Source organism: Ambystoma mexicanum, chromosome 5p, assembly GCF_040938575.1.
Source record: "Ambystoma mexicanum isolate Mex_15411 chromosome 5p, UKY_AmexF1_1, whole genome shotgun sequence".
NCBI classification, from domain to species: Eukaryota; Metazoa; Chordata; class Amphibia; order Caudata; family Ambystomatidae; genus Ambystoma; species Ambystoma mexicanum.
This window is the reverse complement of record NC_090930.1, coordinates 32,740,684-32,764,498: the sequence shown is the minus strand read 5'-3', so window position 1 is coordinate 32,764,498 and position 23,815 is coordinate 32,740,684. Positions and strand designations below refer to the sequence as shown.

General features: G+C 48.8%; 1 protein-coding gene across 3 annotated transcripts in view; it reads left to right on the top strand.

Moving 5' to 3' along the window:
* LOC138481620 (G-protein coupled receptor 143-like) overlaps positions 1-23,815 on the top strand; it is a 232,205-nt gene that overhangs the window by 134,488 nt on the left and 73,902 nt on the right. For all 3 annotated transcript variants that reach the window (XM_069613807.1, XM_069613809.1, XM_069613808.1), the window contains one exon: positions 580-688. In XM_069613807.1, coding sequence (XP_069469908.1) covers positions 580-688 — 109 coding nt within the window. The remainder of the gene's footprint in view (positions 1-579; positions 689-23,815) is intronic.

The window sequence follows — 23,815 nt, the reverse complement described above, 5'->3', positions numbered from 1 at the left end:
CAGATGGGGGAGATGGCGGGTCAGATGGGGGAGATGGCGGGTCAGATGGTGGAGATGGCGGGTCAGATGGGGGAGATGGCGGGTCAGATGGGGGAGATGGAGTGTCATATGGTGGAGATGGCGGGTCAGATGGGGGAGATGGAGTGTCATATGGTGGAGATGGAGGGGGAGATGGAGTGTCAGATGTGGGAGATGGAGGGTCAGATGGGGGAGATGGAGGGGGAGGTGGAGGGTCAGATGGGGGAGATGAGGGTCAGATGGGGGAGATGAGGGTCAGATGGGGGAGATGAGGGTCAGATGGGGGAGATGGCGGGGGAGATGGCGGGTCAGATGGGGAGGTGGAGGGTCAGATGGGGGGTCAGATGGGGAGATGGTGGGTCAGATGGCGAGAGGAGGGTCAGATGGCGAGAGGAGGGTCAGATGGCGAGAGGAGGGTGAGATGGGGAGATGGGGGGTGGAGGGTCAGATAGAGCATCGGATGGGGAGGTGGAGGGTCAGATGGAGCATCGGATGGGGAGGTGGAGATGGCGGGTCAGATGGGGAGATGGAGGGTAAGCATGAGATTTTTCTTCTCGCCAGTGACCGCCCTCCTGAGGAAGAAGATGGGGAGCTACACGGCCAGTGAAAGGCTACGGAAGCGGAAGGTCCGGGCGAGGTTCTTGCAGATCACCGTCACCTTCACGGCCTGGTAATTATCAAGTGTGCCAGATCCCTTCCACCAGGGCACAGTGCAAGATGGAGCCAGAGTGCGTTGGTAGTGACCCGATTCATTGCCTGTTCATAAAAAAACATATTAAAAAGTCCTTTTTAATGAAGAAAAGTAAACATGTATATTTTTCCAAGTATGTATTAAGAATATGCATTTTAAATTAAATACTTATGAAAAATGATCTAAATGTTTTCAAGTAATGCGTTTAGTAATATTTAATGGTTTGGAAACCAGGCTCTCGCGCCATTTCATTTCTTGGTTTTATCAACATGTATTAATGATATATTAACTATTATAAATAATGATTAGCAAATTCGACACATGACATGGCATTTATAACGCGCCTATACACAAGGGGGGGGGGGAGAACAAGGGGAGACAGACAACGATCCTAATAAGCCAAGTGACATTGAGATCCCACAAGTGCAGGGGAAGGGAAGGGGGGGGGGGGAAGTGCAGTACATGGGATCGACAGTAAAAAAGAAATGGAATAAACACAAAAAGCAAAAGGGGCGGCCAGCTGGTGGCAAGTGCAAGGGTAAGTGCGGCCAGCTGGTGGCAAGTGCAAGGGTAAGTGCGGCCAGCTGGTGGCAAGTGCAAGGGTAAGTGCAGACATCAGGCGTCAAGTGCAGGCAGTGGGACTGTAGCGATACAGAAACAGCTCCTGAATGCAAGGGCTGCCAGGGGGCAGTGCAGGTGGCCCGAGATCAGAGGGGTAGCCAGGTAACCAGTGCAGTTTCAGCCAGGAGATCAGTATGGGATAGGAGGGGAGAAAGCAGAAGCAAAGAGGAACATGCATCACTTTAATTCTCAATCCTTGTGTTTACATGTCGTATTAGGATATACCATTTTAATTTTAAAAATGGTGTTTCGGGTGTCATGCCCCATATTGTGGAATACCCATTAAAATAAAGGTGAAATAAAGAAGTCTTATTAAAAGTAATTAAGATCTTTGTAGAGAAATGAATGTCAAAAAAGTTAGGTTTGCAAAGCCATGGAATTCGTTACCTGTTGTTAATTTCCTGTGTAGTAGTGAATCCAAAATGTGTCTGAATGGATGCCTTCTAATGGCTTCTTGGTAAATCAATTCTTTCAGAAAACGTGTTCTTCGAAATCCCATGGGTCATTGAGGCAGCAGTTCAGCCTTTGTCCTACTGCAGTCTCAGGCAATGATGCACTTACTTGTTGGCTGCTACTGGGCTACTAGTTAATTGAGTTGGTTAATCCTCCACTCATTGCAACACCCCTTACCTGGGCCCTCTATCTCCTCCGCGACTGCCGCCTGTTCCTCCCACACCTGATCATCACCACCCTAATGTCCCCCTCAGACTCTGGAATGCCCAATCCCTCAGCAATAAGACCTCGTATCACCGGCTTGTTTGACTCTTCTTCCCATCGCTGTCATGGCCATCGCTGAAGCCTGGGTGCCCTGCGATGCAGCTGAGCTCACTGCTCTCTACTCTGACCATGCTAGAAGCTGGGGATCAGTACTCATTGCTCCGACATATTGTAAATCTTCGCCATGGTACCTATGGTAGAGTTGGATATGAACAGAGGAGAGAAACGACTGACCTTTACAGTTAGGAACCGAGGTGGGGGGGGTGTCGGTTGGTTTCCAACCTTGCTCAAAGGCCGTACTATTCTTTTCTTGAAAGATAGAGATGGGCTAGCGGGGGTTAATGCTGATGTCCCCCAAGTGGGAAGAGTTAAGATTCCCATATTTGCGGGTGACACTGGAATTCTTGCTTGAAAGTACAATAGGCTCATAGTATTCATTTAGGCTTTTGAGAGCTATTGTTCAAGCAAGGGCTTACTTATAAACACATCCAAGGGCCTTGGCAGCAGGGAGCTGTCAACAGCTGATGTTTAGTTTCTGCCTTCAAGGGGATGCTTCGATTCAATTGAACAGGTTTGATTACATTCGAGTTCTGATGTCTGGTTGGTTTTGGGACCCCATGTGCCTAAGAGTGTGGTCCTGTTACCAACTTCTGGGGCTATTTGCCAATAGACTGCAAAGGGTGGTATTTCAGTGGCTTAGCGAGCACAGTCCATGGCTAGCGCCCTGTATAGCTGTGAAATCTGTCCACCATCCCTGTCTTGGGCACGTGTGGAATTAGCTTTTGGACATAGGGTGAGTGCCAAACAAGTGGGCCAGAGCAGAGCTTCTTATAAATGGAGCGGGAGGGGTCTTCTGGGAGCAGCAGAGGGATGGGGCGTCTCTCCTAATGGACGCCTTGTCAATTTGCAGGTGGTACCTTTCTTTTTCCCTAAGACACTTAGGAGTTTGTAAATTGTATTTGGAATGCATTGCAGTTCGTAGCAGGTGCTGGTGATTTATACATTATTATTGTTGTATTTGAGTGCGGACCTAGCTTCAAGAAGCAACAGAGCACTTTACAGAGGTGTATAAGCGTTAAAGATGCATAACAGAGCGCTTTCACATGTAACGGAACAGATCTACAGTGGGGGGTAAGATACAGAAGGGCACAGAGGAGGGGCACAGCTGTAGCGGGTGGTGGGGAGGGGACAGGCGGGCAGTGTCTGGCGAGTCAGGTGGCACGAGGGGCGACGTGATGGCCTAGGTGTTGAGGATAAATCCCTGCTTGGACTTGCTCTGTCTAGTGCCAGTTTCAGAGTGTAGGGACTGGATGCACCCTCAGAGGAGATGCTAATTCACCTTCTTTGGCTAGGTGCTCACTGAGATGGAGGCTCAGAGGAGATGCTAATTCATCTTCTTTTGCCTAGATGCCCCTGAGATGGAGGCTCAGCGGAGATCCTAATTCATCTTCTTTTGACTAGATGACCCCTAAGATGGAGTCTTAGAGGAGATGCTAATTCATCCTTTGGCTAGCTGCTCCCTGAGATGAAGGCTCAGAGGAGATGCTAATTCATCTTCTTTTGGCTAGATGCTCCCGGACATGGAGGCTCGGAGGAGATGCTAATTCTTCATCCTTTGGCTAGGTGCCCCCTGAGATGGAGGCTCAGAGGAGATGCTAATTCATCATCCTTTGGCTAGGTGCTCCCTGAGATGGAGGCTCGGAGGAGATACTAATTCATCTTCTTTTGCCTAGATGCCCCTGAGATGGAGGCTCAGCGGAGATCCTAATTCATCCTTTGGCTAGATGCTCCCTGAGATGGAGGCTCAGAGGAGATGCTAATTCATCTTCTTTTGCCTAGATGCCCCTGAGATGGAGGCTCAGCGGAGATGCTAATTCTTCATCCTTTGGCTAGGTGCTCCCTGAGATGGAGGCTCGGTGGAGATGCTAATTCATCTGTTTTACTTCATCTTTGTGATGCCCCTGCCAACAGGATGCATCTCAAGACTCTTTGAATAATCACCCATATTTTGGGTTTTCAAGAGGAGTTGTTCTGGGACAAAGGTGCCACTTCCCCAGATGTCACTTATGGTGGGTCTCCCTTTTCGGTCAGAGATTGGAAATCGATTGTAAGATGGGACGTTGGGTGCATTCGTGAAATACAAAGTCTGATGCTCGCTCAGTGGCTGCTATTGGCTATGCCATTGAACTGCTACTTTATTCACTTAGTTACGTATGTATGTATACTAGGTTCACACGGCGCACAGCATCTCCCCACCAGGGACATCAAGGTGGAGACTATTGCAAGACCCACAACTAGAGAACACAAACAAGCAGAAGTCTTTAGCTAGAACATTCTTTTTATGTTTTCCTAAAATCCAGGTGACTTTATAGCAGGCAATTTAGGATCTGCTGATAGACTGACAGAAGCCGATCTCAGCTGACGGTTGAGTCTACAGTGGAAAATGGTCCTTTTCAATGGTAGACCTTCTGAACCAAACAAAGTGCTTTGAACTCAATGCGTTTTATCACGAAGCCAATGCAAGTCACTGAGCACCTAGGGAAATAGCCCAGATTATTTAATTGCCAGATAGCCCTGGATGCCACATTCTGGATATACCCAAGTTGTAGTAAAGATTTTTTTTAGGATGGCCCAGGTAGACTGAATCACAGTACTCCAAGCGACTGGTCACAAATGCATTCATTAATTGCTCCTTGGTAGGGAAGGCAAAGAAGTTCTAAAATCTTAAGCAACTGCTGGTGAACTTTCTAATCATAGTACTCCTAAACGGATCGGACTCCAGCCAGATGCCCAAATGACATGCAGATATAGATGGCTGAGGCCAAGCCCCAAATGAGGCCGACCAATGTTTATCTTGCGGTACCCGATCGCGCTTATTGATGACATCTGATGACAACAGCCCAGCTGTTAGAATATGTGCCACTTTGTTGAAACAGGTTACTATATCTCTTTTCTGCATATTTATCTGCACACAATCGGGTTACGTACACTTTTACTTGTTCCATATAGCTTTCAAATGTTCCACTATCCAATTCCTTGATTGCCTACATGAAGAATCAGTTGGGTGTCCTGTGCATACCCAAGGAAAACTCTCCCTGGCCTGTGAATTGGCTCTGCCAAAGGTTTCATACATGAATTGAATATCAGTGGAGTGCGTGAGGAGCACTGAGGGATCGTCCACACGAGATCAGTCTTTTATTGTTCAGCCTCCAACAGGATTTTGCGGACCACTGGATCAAAAGCCATGGACCAGTGCAGTAATACCAAGACACCCATTTTCGCAGCATTCACCTATGATGCCACCAGCACCGATTCCGTATCATGGCCAGGTATAAAACCTGCTTGTGCTTCATCCAGTCAACTTGATGTAGCAACAAAGTGTTGCAGCTGAGATGTTCCCTCTGCTTCCATCAATTTAGCTGTGAAATTGGCCGATGGTGGACAGGATCGCTAGGATCTAAAATGGCTTCCTCTTTCTTCAGAAGAGGGGTCACCACTGCGACTTTAAGACAACCTGGAACTGTTGGTGATATTTTGGTTTGTCCTGGTTGGGGAAGACGCCCCCGTCTCTTGGGTATGCAGCAGATGGGCAGGGAGTGTCCCACGCCAGAAAAAACAGAAGAGACGAATATTGTGGGAAAGATACTGTTTTATTAATACCCAAATAAACAGGGATAGTCATTAATATGGATAGTCATGAATATAGACAGTCATGAATATAGACTATCTCCAGTTTCCGCACACAGGCTTGCCACAGAGTTTTACCTCAATATGACGTCACAAACAAATGATACTTTGATAAAACCTAGGGGGCATTGATTGGCTAAGTCGTATGGCAGCGTATATTTTCTAAATGGGTTTAGTCTTGTAATCGGTCCGGCGATACTGAGTAACTCCGCCTAGGACCAGTAATGAAAAGGGATACACAGGGAACATGTCATGGTATGAAAGATATGATATGGCTTTTATAACTCGTGAAGGAGCCCATTCCCAAAACACAGATCCCAGTAGGAAATGAGACCAGGAGATAGATTGCAAGTTGAACAAAGTTTATATCCGGTAATAGATGCACGCAGAGAACTCTGCTGCCCGAGAGCGCTCTGCCAAACAGTACAAAAACAGCACATTATAAGAACAATTTTCGTCATCCGTGACTAACAGTATAGGTGATTAACACTTCTGCCCACAATCTAAAAATGGAATGCTGTCTATATCGCATCCAGGTGTCCCCTGTGTGCACTCTGTTTATTCTGCTGGTCTATCGCCCACCTGGGTATGATGCCCAATTTTGCGAGAAAATTCCTCACCTTGTGCTTGAGCTTGAAACCAAACATTCTGGTCTCCTTATTGCTCGGGATTTTAATCTCCCCTTGAACACTGCTTCTATGTGTCCGGCTACCAATCTCCTGTCCTCTATGGAGGACATGGGCCTTCCCCAGTTGATTTCTGAACCCACCCACATTCGTGGGAATTTTCTCGATCTTGTTTTTATTCCCATAGCTGCTCTTTTTTCTATTTCCATTAGCCCTATGCTTTGGTCTGACCACTTTCTGATAGCTTTCTCTTACCTCCTTCAGGCTCCCCCAGCCCATTCTGTTAAATCGTCTGTTTTTAAACATAGCTGGCTGAGAGTATCTAGCCTTGATCTTACTTCTGCTCTGCTTGCTAATTCTGGCAATGCTGTGGATTGTTCTCTAACTAAATTTGAAGCCGGCTTCTTAGCCTCGGCTGATCTGCTAGCCCCTATCAAACTCTATAAACCTAAAACCCGTACCCCTGAACCCTGGTTTACCGATGACCTTTCTGCACTTAAGCTGCATTGTCGTCAAGCAGAGAGGAAATGGCGCTCTGACTATTCCTCCTCCGCTAAGCACCATTTTCGCTGCTCTCGCTCGGCCTATCATAAGGCTATGATTCTTGCTAAGAAGCTCTATTATAGCAAGGAAGTCCATTCAGCGCTTATTAAACCTAAGGCCCTCTTTGATCTTGTCCAGTCTCTTTCCTCCCGTGAGAATCGTAAGGCCTCGGTCCCCCCACCTTCGCAAGGTTTATGTGACTCTCCCTCCGATTTCTTTCTTGAAAAAAATCTCTACTATTCGCGACCATATAAAAGCTGGTCTGCTGTCGCTTACAGCTCCTAAAATCCTTCTCATCTCCTCCTCCTACTGCCTCCTGGTCCCTGTATCCACAGTTTTCTAATTCCGACGTACTGTCTGCTATTTCTAGACTGAAGTCCGCATCTCCTAATGATGCTATACCTCTTATTCTTTTAAAGGAGGTCTCGGCTGACCTCATTGAGCATATTACTTCTGCTGTGAATATCTCCTTCTATACAGGGCTTATTCCTCCGTCCCTTAAGCATGCCCTGGTTGTCCCTCTGCTTAAGAAACCGTCTCTTGATCCTGATGTGCTGTCTAACTATCGTCCTATCTCACTCCTTCCCTTTCTTGTGAAGCTGATGGAGGCTTTGGTCTCCCCTCTTCTCTCTAACTTTCTTGAGTCTTCCCATTTCTTCGATCCTTTTCAGTCTGGTCTCCGCCCCAGAAGGGGCACTGAATCTGTCGTGAACTCGGTACTTGATGACATGGTGTGTTTGGTGGACAAGGGTGGGGTCGGAGCAGTCCAACTTTTGGATTTATCGGCCGCCTTCGACACCGTCGATCATTCCATCGTGCTCTCTCGCCTCTCCAATGCTGGTCTTTCTGGCCAGGTTCTTGACTGGTTTACGTCGTTTCTGTCTGATCGTTCAGTCTATTTCTCTTCCCCCTTTCCGATCTAAGTTGGTTACACTTCTTTGTGGCGTTCCTCAGGGCTCTGCACTTTCTCCTATTCTTTTTATTATCTATATCAGATCTCTTCTGCTTCTTATTCACTCACATGGTTTCCGTTACTACTCTTATGCGGACGATACTCCGATTCTTGTCCGCCTGGATCTTACTCAAGCTGAGACTGCTGCACGACTCAGGAACTGTTTGGAGGATCTGGGGCATTGGATGATGACCAATTGGCTAAAACTGAATGGCAGTAAGACCGAGGTACTGGTTTTGGGTACTTTGTCCCCCCTTCTTTTTTGGACCCCGCAATTCTGGCCACCAAGCCTCGGCCCTCTTCTGGTTCAATCGGTCCACAACCTCGGCATCAAGATCTCTGCCTCTTTGTCCCTTGACAACCAGGTTGCTAGCGTGTGTAGTGCTGGGCACTTTAAACTCTGCATTTTGCGGAAAGTCCTGTCTTTTGTCCCTGCTGAATGCCAAGCTCCGGTAGTGGCAGCTTTGGTCCTCAGCACTCAACTATTGCAACTCTCTTTATTGGGCCTAGCCACGCTATCTCATCCAAAGGCTTCAATTACTGCAAAATGCTGCCATTCGTTCTATTTTTCGTCCTCCTTTTGGATCCCACATTTCGTCTCTGCTCAAGAAACGTCACTGGCTTCCTGTGGCCAGCCGGATCTTGTTCAAATCGCTCTGTCTGGTGCACTGTGCCTTTTATGGCATGGGTGCTGAGAATCTCCAAGCTAAATTTGTTCATTATACTCCTTCCCGTTTGCTGCGCTCTCAGTCTGTGTGTCTTCTCGTTGTTCCTTGCTATCGGTTGTCACGTATGGGAGGCCGTACCTTTTCAGTCGCGGCTGCTACAGCCTGGAATAAGCTGCCTACTGCTCTTCGTGCAATTGAAGACCATCTTACCTTCCGCCGGCTGCTGAAAACCACTTTGTTCTAGGCCCGCTTATTGTGGTTGTTGGCCGCTTTCTGATTGTATTCCCCTTCTGTAACTAGCGCCAAGATGCCTTTGGGTGTACGTGCGCTTTATCAAGTTTATATAACACAACATACACGGTTATTGGTCCACTACATGCTTAGAGTATAGACTATACTGGGGTGATGCAGCTTGATTGGCTGGTGCTGGGCTGTGGGTTCTTGCAGCACATGGGTCAGCTGGGCTCATCTGGGAGGGGTGAAGGTCAGAGACGTCAGGCACAGATCCACTAACTAAACTCTTTATTCTGACAACACAGGAAAAAGGCTAAAAACAACTAATCAACATTAAACTCTGACATTTAGTGGAGGTGCTATAAAGTTCAGCTAACAACTATATATATCCAGCTTATGCTTTACCACCAAGGAACCATAAAACATAGGGCCTCATTATGAGTCAGGCGTTAAGGGGTTAACGGCGCCGTAAACGGCGCCGGCCCTTAACGCCTGATTACAAGGTCCCTTAGCGCCATGGTGATTTTAATGCCTGCTTTTTGCAGGCGTTAAAATCCATGTCGCTAAGGGGCCATGGTGCTAATTACGCCACTGTAATTAACGGTGGCGTAATTAGCGCCTTCCCCACTCCCATTATGCCCTATGGGGCAAAAATGGGAATGGGGAAGGGTAAAATGGGAAATGGGGATTTACCGCCCCACTCACCTTGGAATGGGGCGGTAAATCCGCCAACCACCATGGCGTAAACATAGTTTACGCCATGGTGGTAAGGGTACGACCCAGGCGGTAACTTACCGCCTGGGTCGTAATGAGGCCCATAGTGTCTTAATCCCAGTGTCCAACACGAAAAGGTTTGATCTACCTGGTGCCTCATTATACAGATTGATAGGTGTTGTTTTGTCATTGAATATATGGTACAGGGGGACTTAGTACTGTGGTGGGTGCGCGCTCTGGTCACTTCAGTAGGTTAGATGTGTATCAGCATCAAAGGGACAGAGGGGTCTGGGTTTCGTGAGTGGTGGGTGTGAAGGTGGGGGTTGAGAGGGCATATGCAGGTTTGTGGAGATGGATGAATAAACAAGTCAAGATCCACCCCAGTCACACACAGGGCAATGAGCTCCGAGGAAGAGCAAGATACAGGAGAGTTGCAACAATACACGGCTGTACTTCCGTGAGAAAAGAACTTGTGCGGCGCAGACGGGGGAGGAGGTGGAGGCAGTGCGTGGGCTGGATGTGTGTGGCGCTGGCCAAGGGGAGAGATGGCTTTTTAGAAATCATTGTGCGGCCTAGTAAAAAGATGGAGTTCTGGGGTGGCATAAAATGGAGTCTGCATGAGTTATCCAATCGATTCTTTCCTCCGTCGTCCTAGGACAGACAAGGGGACGTCTCCCCACGATGGGATGAGCAATAGATCCATTGCAAGTAGAATGGACAGGGGTGGGGGGAAGACACTTCCTCCCTTACATGCGCCTATACACACGTGTTTCAGTGGCCATTGCAACACTGTTAAGGTGAACGTGGAGGGGGATTGGTCGGGGGTGGTTTCTCAGCCTTATCAGATAAGACGGTTACCAGCACATGATCAAAAATGTAAGGTGATGAGAACGGCCCCAAGGTGCTGCATGTCCCACCAAAGTTACCTTTCCCTGATTCCGTAGGCCTCGAGCCAGGCCATTTGGCTTTCAACTTAGTACTATATTGTATACTTCTTCTGAAGAGACACATGCAGTGCCTTAAGTGGCACTACAAATCGAGCCGGGGCTCATCGAGGGGGCGTGGCCTAACAGCGGGGGTCCTGCTGGCCCGTGAGGCCACGCCCCCTTGACAAGCCTCGGCTCAATGGGCTACTGGCACCCCTGCCAGGCAGCCTTTTGTAGAGATCAGCACCCTCTCCCCATGGGGGAGAGGGTGCTGATCTCTGCATTTGTTTTCTATAGGCTTGCCTGGCAGTGGACAGCGCCTCGCCTATTCAGCCTTAATGGTGGCGCTGCCCTTCGCCAGCTGGGGAGGGGCAGCGTCACCATTAAGGTTGAAAGGGTTTCTCTATAATGGTGGCGCTGGCCCACAGGCATCCCTTGATTAAAGGGATGCCTCGCAGGTGCGGCGCCACCATTATGGCTGAAAGGCATTTTTTTCTGAAGCCTGAAGCTCTCGCACACGAGCGAGAGCTTCAGGCAGTAGAAAAAAAGCCTTTTTCGTGTAGTGGCTGGGGCTGCAAGGGGAGATTAGTGGGCCCTGGCAGGGCCCCGCCTCAAAACGAAATTTCGGAGCCTGCCGGGGCCCAGCCCCGGCAGGCCCCGGCCCACTTAAAGCCCTGGACACATGGGAATGAAGGCCTCTGTCTGCTCTTGTCTGGCTCTAAAGAATAGGTCTTCACTGCCCGCTGCGAGTCACATGCGTGGAGACCGTATTTCGAATTATCCTGTTCAGTAATTTATATTAATTTTAGCTGGTTTCACTATGGGTGTTTTTACTTTTCTGGCTTCCGATGACTTGTTCGAGCTACTTTCTCCACAGTGTCATGTGTGGGCTGATGAGAACTTGACCTTCCTACAACTCCTGTTTCCTTGTTGATTTAGATAAAGTTATGTCCGCCGTCTGGGATTTGCCTAGTCTGCGTTTTTCCAACAATGGCTCAAGCCTGTCCTTCACCGCTAACCTTGGCTATCTTATGTGCTTGCTAGCTGTGCTGTTCGGGTTTGGTCCTTCTGCTGAGTCAGCAAATAAAGTCTCTCTGTTGTGCTATGGCATCTCAATATTTCCCACTCGCCTAACGTATCTGTGTCCTCCATCTTGGTTGACATGGCCACCATTTCAGTTAAGTTCGGTGCTAAGCAAGCAATTAAATGATTTCTTGTGTGACTTGCATTTCAGCATAGGAGGGAGAGAGAATGTTGTCTACCCTAGTGATTGTAAGCATATTTTTCGTGTCTAAGTGCAGATTGACCTAGTATTTGTGTGTCTTCAAGCTTGGATGCATGTCCTTCGTGTCTAATGCGCTTACGTGTGTTGGCCTCCACCATGACGTCATTTGTCTCTCTTAATTACAGCTCATCCAGGGGTTCCATTGCCTGCGGAGCTAGTGCTTCAGTGACATTGTCTGGGTGGGGTCTGTATGGTTGTCTCAAGAAATAGCGCGTCTCGTATCAGAGTTATAATGGTGGTGAAGGGGTAGATACTATGAGCAAAGTGCACCATTCGTGTCTATACCATCGAAACGGAGTGAGGGCCGAAGCAATGATTGACATGTTGACTTGCCTCTATTCAGGTTAACGTCCTGGTCTTGTGGGGACTGTGTGCAATTGTATGAGCCATTCTCTGCCTCACTGATTTAAGTTGTTTATTGTTCGTAAAATAATGTATATTCTGTTTTCATGAGGCATTAGTTCTTGGGGTGGGTGGAGGCTGAGAACGGGAAGGGGTAGCTGTAACAGGTGTTAGTGGCCTACTCCAAAGTATAAGGAGGGTAACCGCTCTTACAACCTGATCCCCAAGTTTGAATGCCTTTAGCACCCAGTGCGGATGATGCAAGCAATCGGTTGCTTGGATCGCAGGCTGAATTTACTGATCAAAGCCAGCATTCCAAGCAACCTGATGACCGCTTCCCCCACACTCCCTTACATTCACTTCAATTCCCATCCCCTCCCGCCTTGATACACTTGTGTATAGGCATGTTCTAAATGACATATCATATATCAACCGCACTTTCATATTCCTTCAGCGGCGGCAGCGCCCACCGCCGCTGCTCTGTGCTCCTCCTGGCTCTGGCTGCCATGGAGATGTAAGAAGGACTCTGTATGGAGACCCGCCTTCCTGATCCATGGTGGCCATCTTAAGGATATGCCAGAGCGTACCATTCCAGTCCGTGGAACAGTAGGTTATGGCTTAATTATAATATTGCGAGATCACAAACTGGCTAGAAAACAGAACAGTGGGTGTTGACCTGGTGGAATGTTGGCTTGTGGAGACCTGAGCATTGAGCCAGAATGTTGAGCAAAACCTGAATCTTTGTAGCTGTGTTTAAAGCCCCCTGCTCAACCATTGCTTACATTGGCCTGCCAACATTTCACAGCTATAATGTCAGTTAATGTTTGTATGAAATAACCTTTAGCTCTGCAATAAACCTGACTTTGCTTTGCTGCCTTCTCGTCCCTTGACTGACACAGTGAACTGCTTCATGATTCACCAGACCTGACACGGTGAAGAGGTGGAGACTGCTTCATGATTCACCAGACCTGACACGGTGAAGAGGTAGAATCTGCTTCGTGATTCACCAGACCTGACCGGGTGAAAAGGTAGACTGCTTCGTGATTCACCAGACCTGACACGGCCAAGAGGCAGACTCTGCTTTGTGATTCGTCAGACCTGACACAGTGAAGAGGTGACTCTGCTTTGTGATTCACCAGACCTGACCGGGTGAAAAGGTAGACTGTTTCGTGATTCACCAGACCTGACCGGGTGAAAAGGTAGACTGCTTCGTGATTCACCAGACCTGACACGGTCAAGAGGCAGACTCTGCTTCGTGATTCACCAGACCTGACACAGTGAAGAGGCAGACTCTGCTTCGTGATTCACCAGACCTGACACGGTGAAGAGGCAGACTCTGCTTCGTGATTCACCAGACCTGACATGGTGAAGAGGTAGACTCTGCTTTGTGATTCACCAGACCTGACACGGTGAAGAGGTAGACTCTGCTTTGTGATTCACCAGACCTGACACGGTGAAGAGGTAGACTCTGCTTTGTGATTCACCAGACCTGACACGGTGAAGAGAGAGACTCTGCTTTGTGATTCACCAGACCTGACCGGGTGAAGAGGTAGACTCTGCTTTGTGATTCACCAGACCTGACCGGGTGAAGAGGTAGACTCTGCTTTGTGATTCACCAGACCTGACACGGTGAAGAGGTAGACTCTGCTTCGTGATTCACCAGACATGACCGGGTGAAGAGGTAGACTCTGCTTCGTGATTCGTCAGTCTCTACCTCTTCACCATGTCAGGTCTGCTTCGTGATTCACCAGACCTGACCGGGTGAAGAGGTAGACTCTGCTTCGTGATTCAACAGACCTGACCGGGTGAAGAGGTAGACTCTGCTTCGTGATTCACCAGACCTGACCGGGTGAAGAGGTAGACTCTGCTTCATGATTCGTCAGACCTGACATGGTGAAGAGGTAGAGACTGCTTCATGATTCGTCAGACCTGACATGAAGAGGTGGAGACTGCTTTGTAATTCACCAGACTTGACACGGTGAAGAGGAAGACTCTGCTTCGGGATTCACCAGACCTGCCCATACTCCACTCTTCTGCCATTTGACGTTTTCTGATTATTTATTTTTTTCTTCCTACTGAGCACCTTGCTGTACAGCTACCATACTCAAATCCTCTCTCCCTTTTACTGTACTGACTGCCGCCCTCCCCCGTGTCCACTCCACATTTTAGGTCATGACCTTGATCACCACCTCCGATCCATGCCCACAGGAAGCCCCATCCTGCTGGAGGGTGACTTCAACCTTCCCTAACCTCTCCACCAATTAAATGGATCAACCTTGAGGGGTTAAAGGGCTGAGGCACACTGCCTGGATTTGAACCTGCATCCTGCAGGCTGTAGACGGATGTCTTAGGTGAAGGCTGAACTTTGAGGCAACTTTCCATCTACAAACTCTGCTCCTATTTTGAACCAATTTGGAAGTGTCTGCGGAGGTGATCCATTCACTCTGGTTATAACTGCGAGTAAACTGTGTACAAGGTATTTTCAGAAGGACGTAGAGCACTAAAATGTTGGCTAATCCGGCTAAGTGTAAACGTGGGAAGGAATCTCAAACTTGGGGAGGGAGGGGAATTGGTTATTTTTCTAAGTGGCAGACTTGTTCTACTTTCTAGAGCACGGTGGGTAGGTCCTCAGTCCCCACTGGGTCTGTTGAGACCATTGGAAGGGGCCCCAGAGCCAGGAACAATGAAGAGCCGTCCCTTTGAGAAGGATCCTCTGGGAATGGTGGTTGCAGTGGACATCTTTTCTGAAATGGAGTTTTGGCTAATAGGTTTTGGTGCCTATTTGTAGCCCAAAATGCTGATTTGTTTATTTTTGTTTTAAATTGTATTTTGTTTTTTTGTTTTTTAAACCCTGTTCTCTCAATTTTTTAGTGGGGAGACAGGGACGTCATTTCACCAAAATGCCAGGGATTGCGGAAGTGACATCACATGACCCTTGACCTATGCTGACATCACAGGAAGTGAAGTAATTTGACCGCACACCAAAGTGACTATCACGGGAAGCAATGGAACATGGCCATTTACCCCTTGACAAAACAGGAAGTGGCATCACATAGCATTGGTTCGAAGTACACTATGAACAATACGGTTACAACATCACTGTAACGTGATATACATTTCATGCAAGAATAGATCACCATATGTATTGGCAGAAAAAAACATGCTATAACTGCAACTTGTGACAAGCAAAATACATAGTCCGAAATGGAGGCTAATTCTACTCTAAATGCTTTTTGAAGGATTTTGTCTGCATTGTGAATTTGAGGAGTTAAAGAACAGACTAAATCGGTGACTCTGAAGTGGGCCTGAAATCAACCTTTAATGAGTCTAGCAATTATTGTATGGAATTCCAGAAAGACAACTCAAATCGCCACATGGCATTGGCCACAGCCCAGGAGCTTCAATTTGTTACAAAAAGACAAATTTAAAAAAAAATTGTTTAGGGGTAGCAAGGGAGACCTCAGAGGTCGTAAGTGCGACCCCTGGTGACCCCTAAATAACATCCCTGGGGGGAGACACCCTGCAGCCCATCCAATACTCCCCAACCCCCCCCACATTTATTATCATCAATATATGATATGAATATATAATATATGCAGCATTTTAAATACGGTTTTGTGGACTTTTCTATTTTCAGCCGCGCAATAATGTGGGGGGGATACCTTTCTGGGAAGTTACATGATGTTTGTTTTTGGTGGGCACGTGTCTGTGGTATCTGATGCAGTCGTTCACTGTATTTCAAAGCTTTGTGACCTATTGTTGTTAATTGTAGGAGTCCCAGAAGATGAAAGCAGCGATGCAATCTTGCAAGTGGGCCACACACTAGAAGGAAAAAGCAAACTGGGGGAAAATAATGAGCCCCCTGTAGACAACCCCTCAACACTCACACCAGAAAAAATACAACCCACTAGGGAAAAAAATCCCAGCACACCTCTTGCAAGGAAAACCAGGTTTATTCTCATAAATAACAAGTACGCACCAGCAAAGAACTCTACTGCCACAGAGCGCTGTGGCAAAACCGGCATGAGCAGTGGGTTTCATGGTTACACAGCGTCACAAATGACGTACATCACATAGGTTACAAATCCAGGGAGCTGGTTCGTGCCACCCTATACACATATAGCCTGCTCCATATGGGATGCCAGGCGATTGGTCCCAGCATCTTCTGTCCATCTTCTCCCACGTAGGGATCTTCGTCTGTTGTCATCGGATGCAAAAACTGTAATTGGCATTTGGGTTATACAAATAATGAGTTCCTAGCTCTACAGTGCACCTCGTAGCAAGGTGAGGTGGCTACTTTAGAGGTCACGATAACTTTCTCAAACCCCCGCTTCTTTCCCAGACACGTCGGCGTCACTGCGGCCTTACCACCCATGGCATACATTTATTACCTTACCACCTGGCACTGCGTAGCACAAATCACACAGGCCACTAATGGGGGTTGGCTGCCTCTGCCCTGTGATCTTTTTATATCAATTGATCACTTTACAGTGTTATGGCCAGGGGTCTTGGGCTGGTTGGGGTACTGGAATGTTTGTGTCGGGGATTGGGGGTCTCTGGCCACTATAACTTATACATCTGAACTGGTGAAGGCCTAAAGCCCTCACCCTCCTTCTCGTGGGATAACTCTTCAATGATCCATTAGGGCCCTCTCTTGCCCTTGCAGGGCACATTTATTCTGGCTTGCATGCACTGCTGATGAGATTCAGTAAAGGGCTGTGTGTGTGTTTTCAAGAAATTAACCTTTTGCAGCGCTGCGAGCAAAGACTGTGAACCCACCCTTCTAACCCTCTGGACTAACTGTAAGCAGACGAGCTTAGCCATGTCACTAGGCCTCAATTTCAAAATGGCGTCTACCTTCTAAAAATGGAGTTTCATTGTACACGTGATGCTACCACTAAATCTGCTATATTTCTAATATAATGAACTTCTATGGGTGACGTCCTCCCCCTCCCGCCAGCCCCTTCCATTCTCCTTCTACAATTGCCTTGTCTGAAACCGCAGTGGGGCCTGAAAATTCCACCCCTCCATCCTAACGTCCCCTAGGCGCTGCTATTCATTTAGAAACTCTGAAGAAGCAGTTCCACAGCGAAACGTGAATTATTGGTGTGAAAGCCTGCGTCCCATATATTGTGTTGGCTACCCTGTGCCCAGGGAGCCTGGTTCATGCCAGCCAATCCAGGAGAGTGCATATGTGAATAGGATGTCTGGGTACAAGACTGAAACCACATACTGTGAGCAAGCATGGAAATGTTTCAATGTGGCAAACCCAAAGGATTACGTGGCTACAATGTATTTGAAAAGATGCACAAATGTGGCCGGGAGTAGAGTTTATTCTCTGCTTCCAATTTTGCTGGAATATGGCTGATTGGAGAATCTGCACATCACCTTTGCCAACCACTGGGATGAGTCCTGAAGTAAAGTGAAGCTACCTGAAAGTGAAGAGGATGCTAAAGAAAGCTCTGCTGCAGCATTCTGCCCAAGATCACAGTTCCACATAGGAGCTCTGCTGCAGCATTCTGCCCAAGATCACAGTTCAACATAGCTCTCCTGCAGCATTCTGCCCAAGGTCACAGTTCAACATAGCTCTGCTGCAGCATTCTGCCCAAGGTCACAGTTGAACACTGAAGCACTGCTGCAGCATTCTGCCCAAGATCACAGCTCAACATAGGAGCTCCACTGCAGCATTTTGCCCAAGGTCACAGTTGAACACAGAATCACTGCTGCAGCATTCTGCCCAAGGTCACAGTTGAACACAGAATCACTGCTGCAGCATTCTGCCCAAGGTCACAGTTGAACACAGAAGCACTGCTGCAGCATTCTGCCCAAGGTCACAGTTGAACACAGAATCACTGCTGCATCATTCTGCCCAAGATCATAGTTCAACATAAGAGCTCTGCTGGCCTCTGTGATTTCCAGCGGTCTCAACTCCTCTCAGGAGGGAACAGGGCCTGGTTCTCTACCCACCCCCCACCCCCCGATCCAGCAGGCCGAACTAGGTCACAGGCTTCCAAGACCCATCTGCTGAAAGAACAAACCTTGCTGCCTTCTCAGCATAGCCTGCAAGTGGTAGGAGACTGAACGGCCGTGAGCTGGTGAGAGTTGGAACTAGAGGCCTACTTAACAAAAAAGAAACACTGATAGTAACAGAACTTTGCAAACAAAGCTTCAAGAGACTTGGTGACTGGCGTCACGGCCGTAGGCCGGTAATTCCGGCATCATAATGTACTGAGGGTGAGCTAACTGCGTTAGCCAATGCAGTGGTGGAGCACGCTGATGCCCTATTCGGCAGCTGCCACAGAAACACCTCTGCCCAGAGCAGGACAGCCAAATGGGCGACATACGGGCGAGGGTGTCTGCAGGGGGAACTGTTCCCTGTAGTGTCTGGGACAGTCGGAAACACTGGGACAACCCAAAGGCGAGGGCCCGCAGCCTCATAGCCAGACACGGCAAGGAGAAGGCACGATGGAAGCCCAGAACCTCGCTCCCTGGGAGGAGATGGCCAGCGCCATCCTCCACATGGAGGGCATCAAGGGAATATGGAGCACTGCGGCTGGAGCAGGGACCCATGCTGATGGCGGTAAGTACAACCGACACAATGTATATGTGAATGAATGTACTGTCCAAAAGCATGCGTCCCCCAGCAGAGATGCTCAAAATGGGCACGGTGGCCGGTGTGCACACGCACGTGCCAGGGGAGGTACCTAAACGTAGCAATACACATGCACTGCAGTTGAAACATGCATGCCAACACATGGAAACGTGAGAAGCACCCATTTCAGAAAGTGAAGGTCCACTGCACCCGCAACAACAAGCCACCTTGGCAGGCCAACAGGCAATGTCCACATGCATGAACCGTGTACACTCTCAGCACTCATTGGAGTGATAACACCAAAGCCAACCACAGGAAATGTGCATCTGTGGGACACACACATAACCTGGGCATTTGTCCAATAGCTATGCCGTTGTATCCAACATTCCTCATTTTGTCAGCCCCTTTCGTTTCCCCTCCAGTAAGGTGCTGCATGAGACATTTCCTTTGATTTGGCATAACAAGGCAGCAGATTTATTTTTACATATACATAACCACTGCAAACAGGTATTAAAAATGAGATCCAAAAGGTGTGGCGACTGCTCCTCGTCCTGCTTCCCCCTTTACCTCAATGTGCATTGCAGGCACAACTCCCCCAAGGCCTTCGAGTCTGAGAAATCGCCTGCCCCTGCAGGTCTTTGCGGACTGGGGGAGCGCCGTTTGTTGGGGGGAAGTTGAGCCCCAATTGCTACCGCCAGACACCCCCGCCGTTTAGGCTCCCAGGAGGCGCTGTCTAGAACGGGCGAAGCCCCTTCCGGTTTAGCAATGGCTCATTCGGAGTCTTTGTCTTATCATAGGTTGCCACAACCCGCCTGTCCATCCTGCGACAACGACGTCCAGGCTCTGTCATACTGTAGGGTGGGAGGGTGGGAAAACAAAGTCCTCCACTTTTGTCGGGCGCCCGGCTGCTGGGAGAGCTGCAAGTGCCCCTGCTCCGGGCGCCCGCCGCTTTTATGTCCCAAGCCCCGCCTCCTTCCTTTGTTGCCCTTTGCGGGCTTTCCCGGGCTCTTGGCGCCCTCTCCCCTGCTCCTTTGCCGCCCTCTCCCCTGCCTCTGGGGGGGAGGGGCAAGCGAGCGTCCAGGAGGAAGGCCCCTGCCCCGGTTATCGGGGTGCCTCCTCCACTTGCTGCGCTCTCCGTTCGTCACCTTCACACAATATTGCTTGAGTGTAATGCAAGCCCCCAGACATGTCTGTAAAATGAATAACAGCATGCCGTTCTATTCCCAACAGGAACACAGTCCACAGCCAATGCCTGACCCTCCACTGCAGGCACAACATCTGCCCCCACCCCTGCACAGGCTAGACTCCTTGTTAGCAGGCTGAGCTGCCAGGGCATCGCCTCCAGCTACCACCACTGAGGACACACCGACAATTCCTGGGGTGACGGCAGTCGCTAAAGCTGCCACCACTATATCACAGTCAGCATCTGTCATGAGACACATATCCCTCATGTTTCCAGATGTCGCTGGGGTTCCAGCACACCCTCCTCGCCATCTGCCCTCCGTGGCATGGCACATGTGGACACCACAGATGAGGGTGGAGCATGGGATGTGAGGGACATCTACATGCTTCAGCCCTGGTCCTCCAGAGCCCACCACCTCTGTCCAATGTGTATCGGCCATGGGTGCATGCATGTAAGCCATTGAGGAGCGGCAGGCTTCCATCGAGGATCTGGTGGGACCCGGAGCTACAGGAGATGCAGGCCATGCCAGAGTGCATGCAGGGTTGCAGCTGCAGGATGACCGTAACTTCGCCATCGCATCGCTGCTATGACTGCAATGGGACCGAGGATGCGGGAGCACACAGAGGCTACTTCCACCTCCAATGAGACCGAGCACCAATGCATGCAGCTTACCCTGCAGTGCTCACAGCACCTCCTCACTGGCAAAGACTCAGTGAAGAGGCACAGAAGGTGAAAGTTGGACACTGCCGGGGGGTTTTCAGGGTGTGTGTTTGGGGAGTGTGTGTCTGGGGAGGGTGTTATGAGGGTGGTGTGATGAATTTGATGGAGTCATCACTTCCGGGGGTAGCCTCTTCCCGTGTGGCCAGGGGATGGCAGTCGCTGCCTGATACTGACTCTGGTGTTGGCTATATGAGGGAGGATCTCATGGGGGAGGCAGCCCTCGGGAGGGTGTCATGACTTTACCTGATGATGCATGGTATACCTATGTCTCTTTTGAGAGTACCCCAGCCATTCCCAATACATTGATGGGGTTTTGTCGTACCTCCCAATAGCCACCTAGCAAAGACACAGAGAAGATTCTCTTTCACTCTGTGTATTCATCAAATGTGGATTGGTATTTTACCAGCATTGGAAACACACTGTCAGACTTTGAATCATAATTGTCAAAACCAAACTAACAGTACCATAAACCCAAGATTAGTGGGACAAGAAACATGCACCAAGTAATGTGGATTACTGAGAGCCCAAACCACACGTTGCGCTCTAGTGTTTTGGAAAGTGAACTTGAAGCCGGGAGATTTAAACCAGCAAAACAGTTAAGGAGTCTACCACGCTGGCTGGAGAATGCAACCCCTCTCAATGCAGAGCGAGAGACTGGAGGGCTGTAACTGCATCCGTGGAGCAAAGAGGCTTTCCAGAAAGGGAAAGGAAGACTGCAGGCAAATGCATGCGATGATGACACCAGAGGTAGATGGGGAGCTTCTCTGTGTACACCGGCACTGCAAAGCAGCCTCCACTAAACTGAAGCCCGGAGGATGTGGAACCGAAGGCGGGAGCCATGAGAAGCCACCAAACGGTGCAGAGGCAGTGAGAAGGCAAAGCGCTGCCCCACCTCTACGGGCTAGCAACAGGAGAACCGGCCCATGCTAACCAAACCCAGTGAGTTCACCCAAGGGACATAGGTACCCCGGGCATGTCGGAAAGCCTGTCAAAGTACAACCAACATAATTCAAGCAAATGAGAAAGGACGAGCAAATGCAATACTCGTGAGACCGCATAAAGAAGTATGCAAAAGAAGCTGCCAAGTTCGGGAATGTATGTATTACATTTATGTGAGAAACCCTGGCAAGATGGTGCACCAGGCAAATTAAGAAAACTGAAACCACTATAAAATACTGACAAGTTTAAAGGTGTGTGCAGAGCACACATGAAAGGTCCTGGCAGGAGAGTATACCAGGCAAAGTGAGGGACATAGAAGTACACACGAAGAACACCCTGGCATGAGAGTATACCAGGTGAAGGTAAATTGCAGGTTTGTTCTTACTAGAAAGCCAAGGAAGGAAAGCTCATCTGGCATTGTTAATTTGTACAGTGTTTATTATACTATACAAATATTGGGATTAGCAAAAGGGTGTGCAATTATCTTGAGGGAGAAAGAAAACCTGGCAGGAGAGTAAGCAATTTATGGTGGCAACAGTAAAGACAAACACAAGTGATATTGAACTGTACAATGGGTGAGAAAAACGCCTAATCTAAACCTACATGCAAGATGGGAGCAAGCTACGATCATCTAATAATAAAGTGGTCCTAGTGGTGTCTTGTCGAATAAAAAGGGCCTATACTAAAGAAACCTATTGCCAAATCCTTACTACTAAGTTACAAAATAGTGTTGGATAATGCTCTGAAGAAAAGAAAGAAGTGTTCACCAAATGATAAGTCAAGATGGTATAGCTGGGTCTCCCTTCCCCACGTCTGTCATGGGCCACCATACACACAGCTCACAGACAACACTCGTTGCTTTCATGGTCGAGGATTGACAGGGCAGCACGCCTTGGTGGGGGGTTTGGGCCTGTGCATTGCTCCCATGCCCGTTTCCTGAGGGATTCTTGGTTACATGTGCAGGCCGTCTCTCTGGATTCCATGATTGATTCATGTACATCCAATGTCAAATGCCTGTGTCATGAGCCTCAGGTGTAGTTTGCCAGAATGTCATTCCATGCATGCCAGTTGTCTTCACACCTTCACATGACGAGGAGCTCCATTGGTGTTTGTGGGCCTTACAGCTAGTCGTTCCCCACCCCCACTCAGCTCGCACCAAAGGTGTCTCAGGGTGGGCTGGCTATTCAGAATTTGAGAGTCACCTCCTTGTGGAATGTTGTACTGTGTAGTTTTACTTTAAATAGACCGTAATCTTGGTAATTGGTTGGGTTGCCAACTGTCTTCACCCTTTTCTCCTGGCACTAGGGGTGCCCCCTGGACATTTTCTGGACACCCCTAGGTGGGCCATCCCCCTGTTTGTTACCCATGCATGTTGTGAGAAGTGTGATTTGCATTCTGGTACCTGTAGTCCAGTGTGTGTAGCTGGCCAGTTGGGGAAGCATGGTTTAGCCATCTACTGCTACATCAGGAGTCATGTCCTAAGCATGCCATGTGGGGTGTCCATGGCATCATGGGTTAATAATAATAATAATAATAATAATAATAATTAGGCTTTTATATAGCGCTACAAACCCTCAGGTATCTGAGCGCTGCTTATTATTACCCACGGTGTGTGGTGCTCATTTATCGACCTCGGAAGGATGAAAGGCTGAGTTTGGCCCCGCCGGGAATCGAACCTGCGTTAACAGGCTCTGCACGGGTGTCAAAGCGGGCGCTCTACTCGCTGTGCCACTTGACCGGGTTGATCCTGGGAAGCGGGCACAGCAGTGGGTAAAGGGGAGCATTGCATCACAGGTGACCTGGACATGGAGCGAATGGAGCCGCTTCTGGATCCTGAAGCCCTCTTATGATACATGGGGTGCCACCTACTCTATATGGGTACAGCCCAGGGCTGCTACCACATTGGGCATGTGTGCCATGGTGTAAAATCTTACCTTTGTGGTATTCACCTGTGCCAGGGTGGGGGAGGGAGTGAAATGTCGTCGCACATGGCGCAGGAGTGCATCTAGCACCTGACACAGCACTTTAGTGTAAGCAGGCTGCGAGATGCCATGCAGCTGACTCAGTGTGCTGGAAAGTGCAGGTGGCAAGGAAGTGCCGGTACGACACCAGCTTTACCAGAGGTGGCATGGCTGTCCTGATGGCGATCCTACTTCCGATGTAATCCTTGATCTGGTTCAGCAGATCTGCAAGGATTGGGGTTGGAAGCCCATGGCTCAAATGTTCGAGGGAGAAAAGATCGAAAGTTCTTTTTTCCGAAAATACATTTCGGTCTTCTCTCCCCTAAACATTTCAGACTTTGCCCCCACCCTCACCCCCCTACTTACCTTGCGGAAGCACACTTCGCTGTGTGCCAC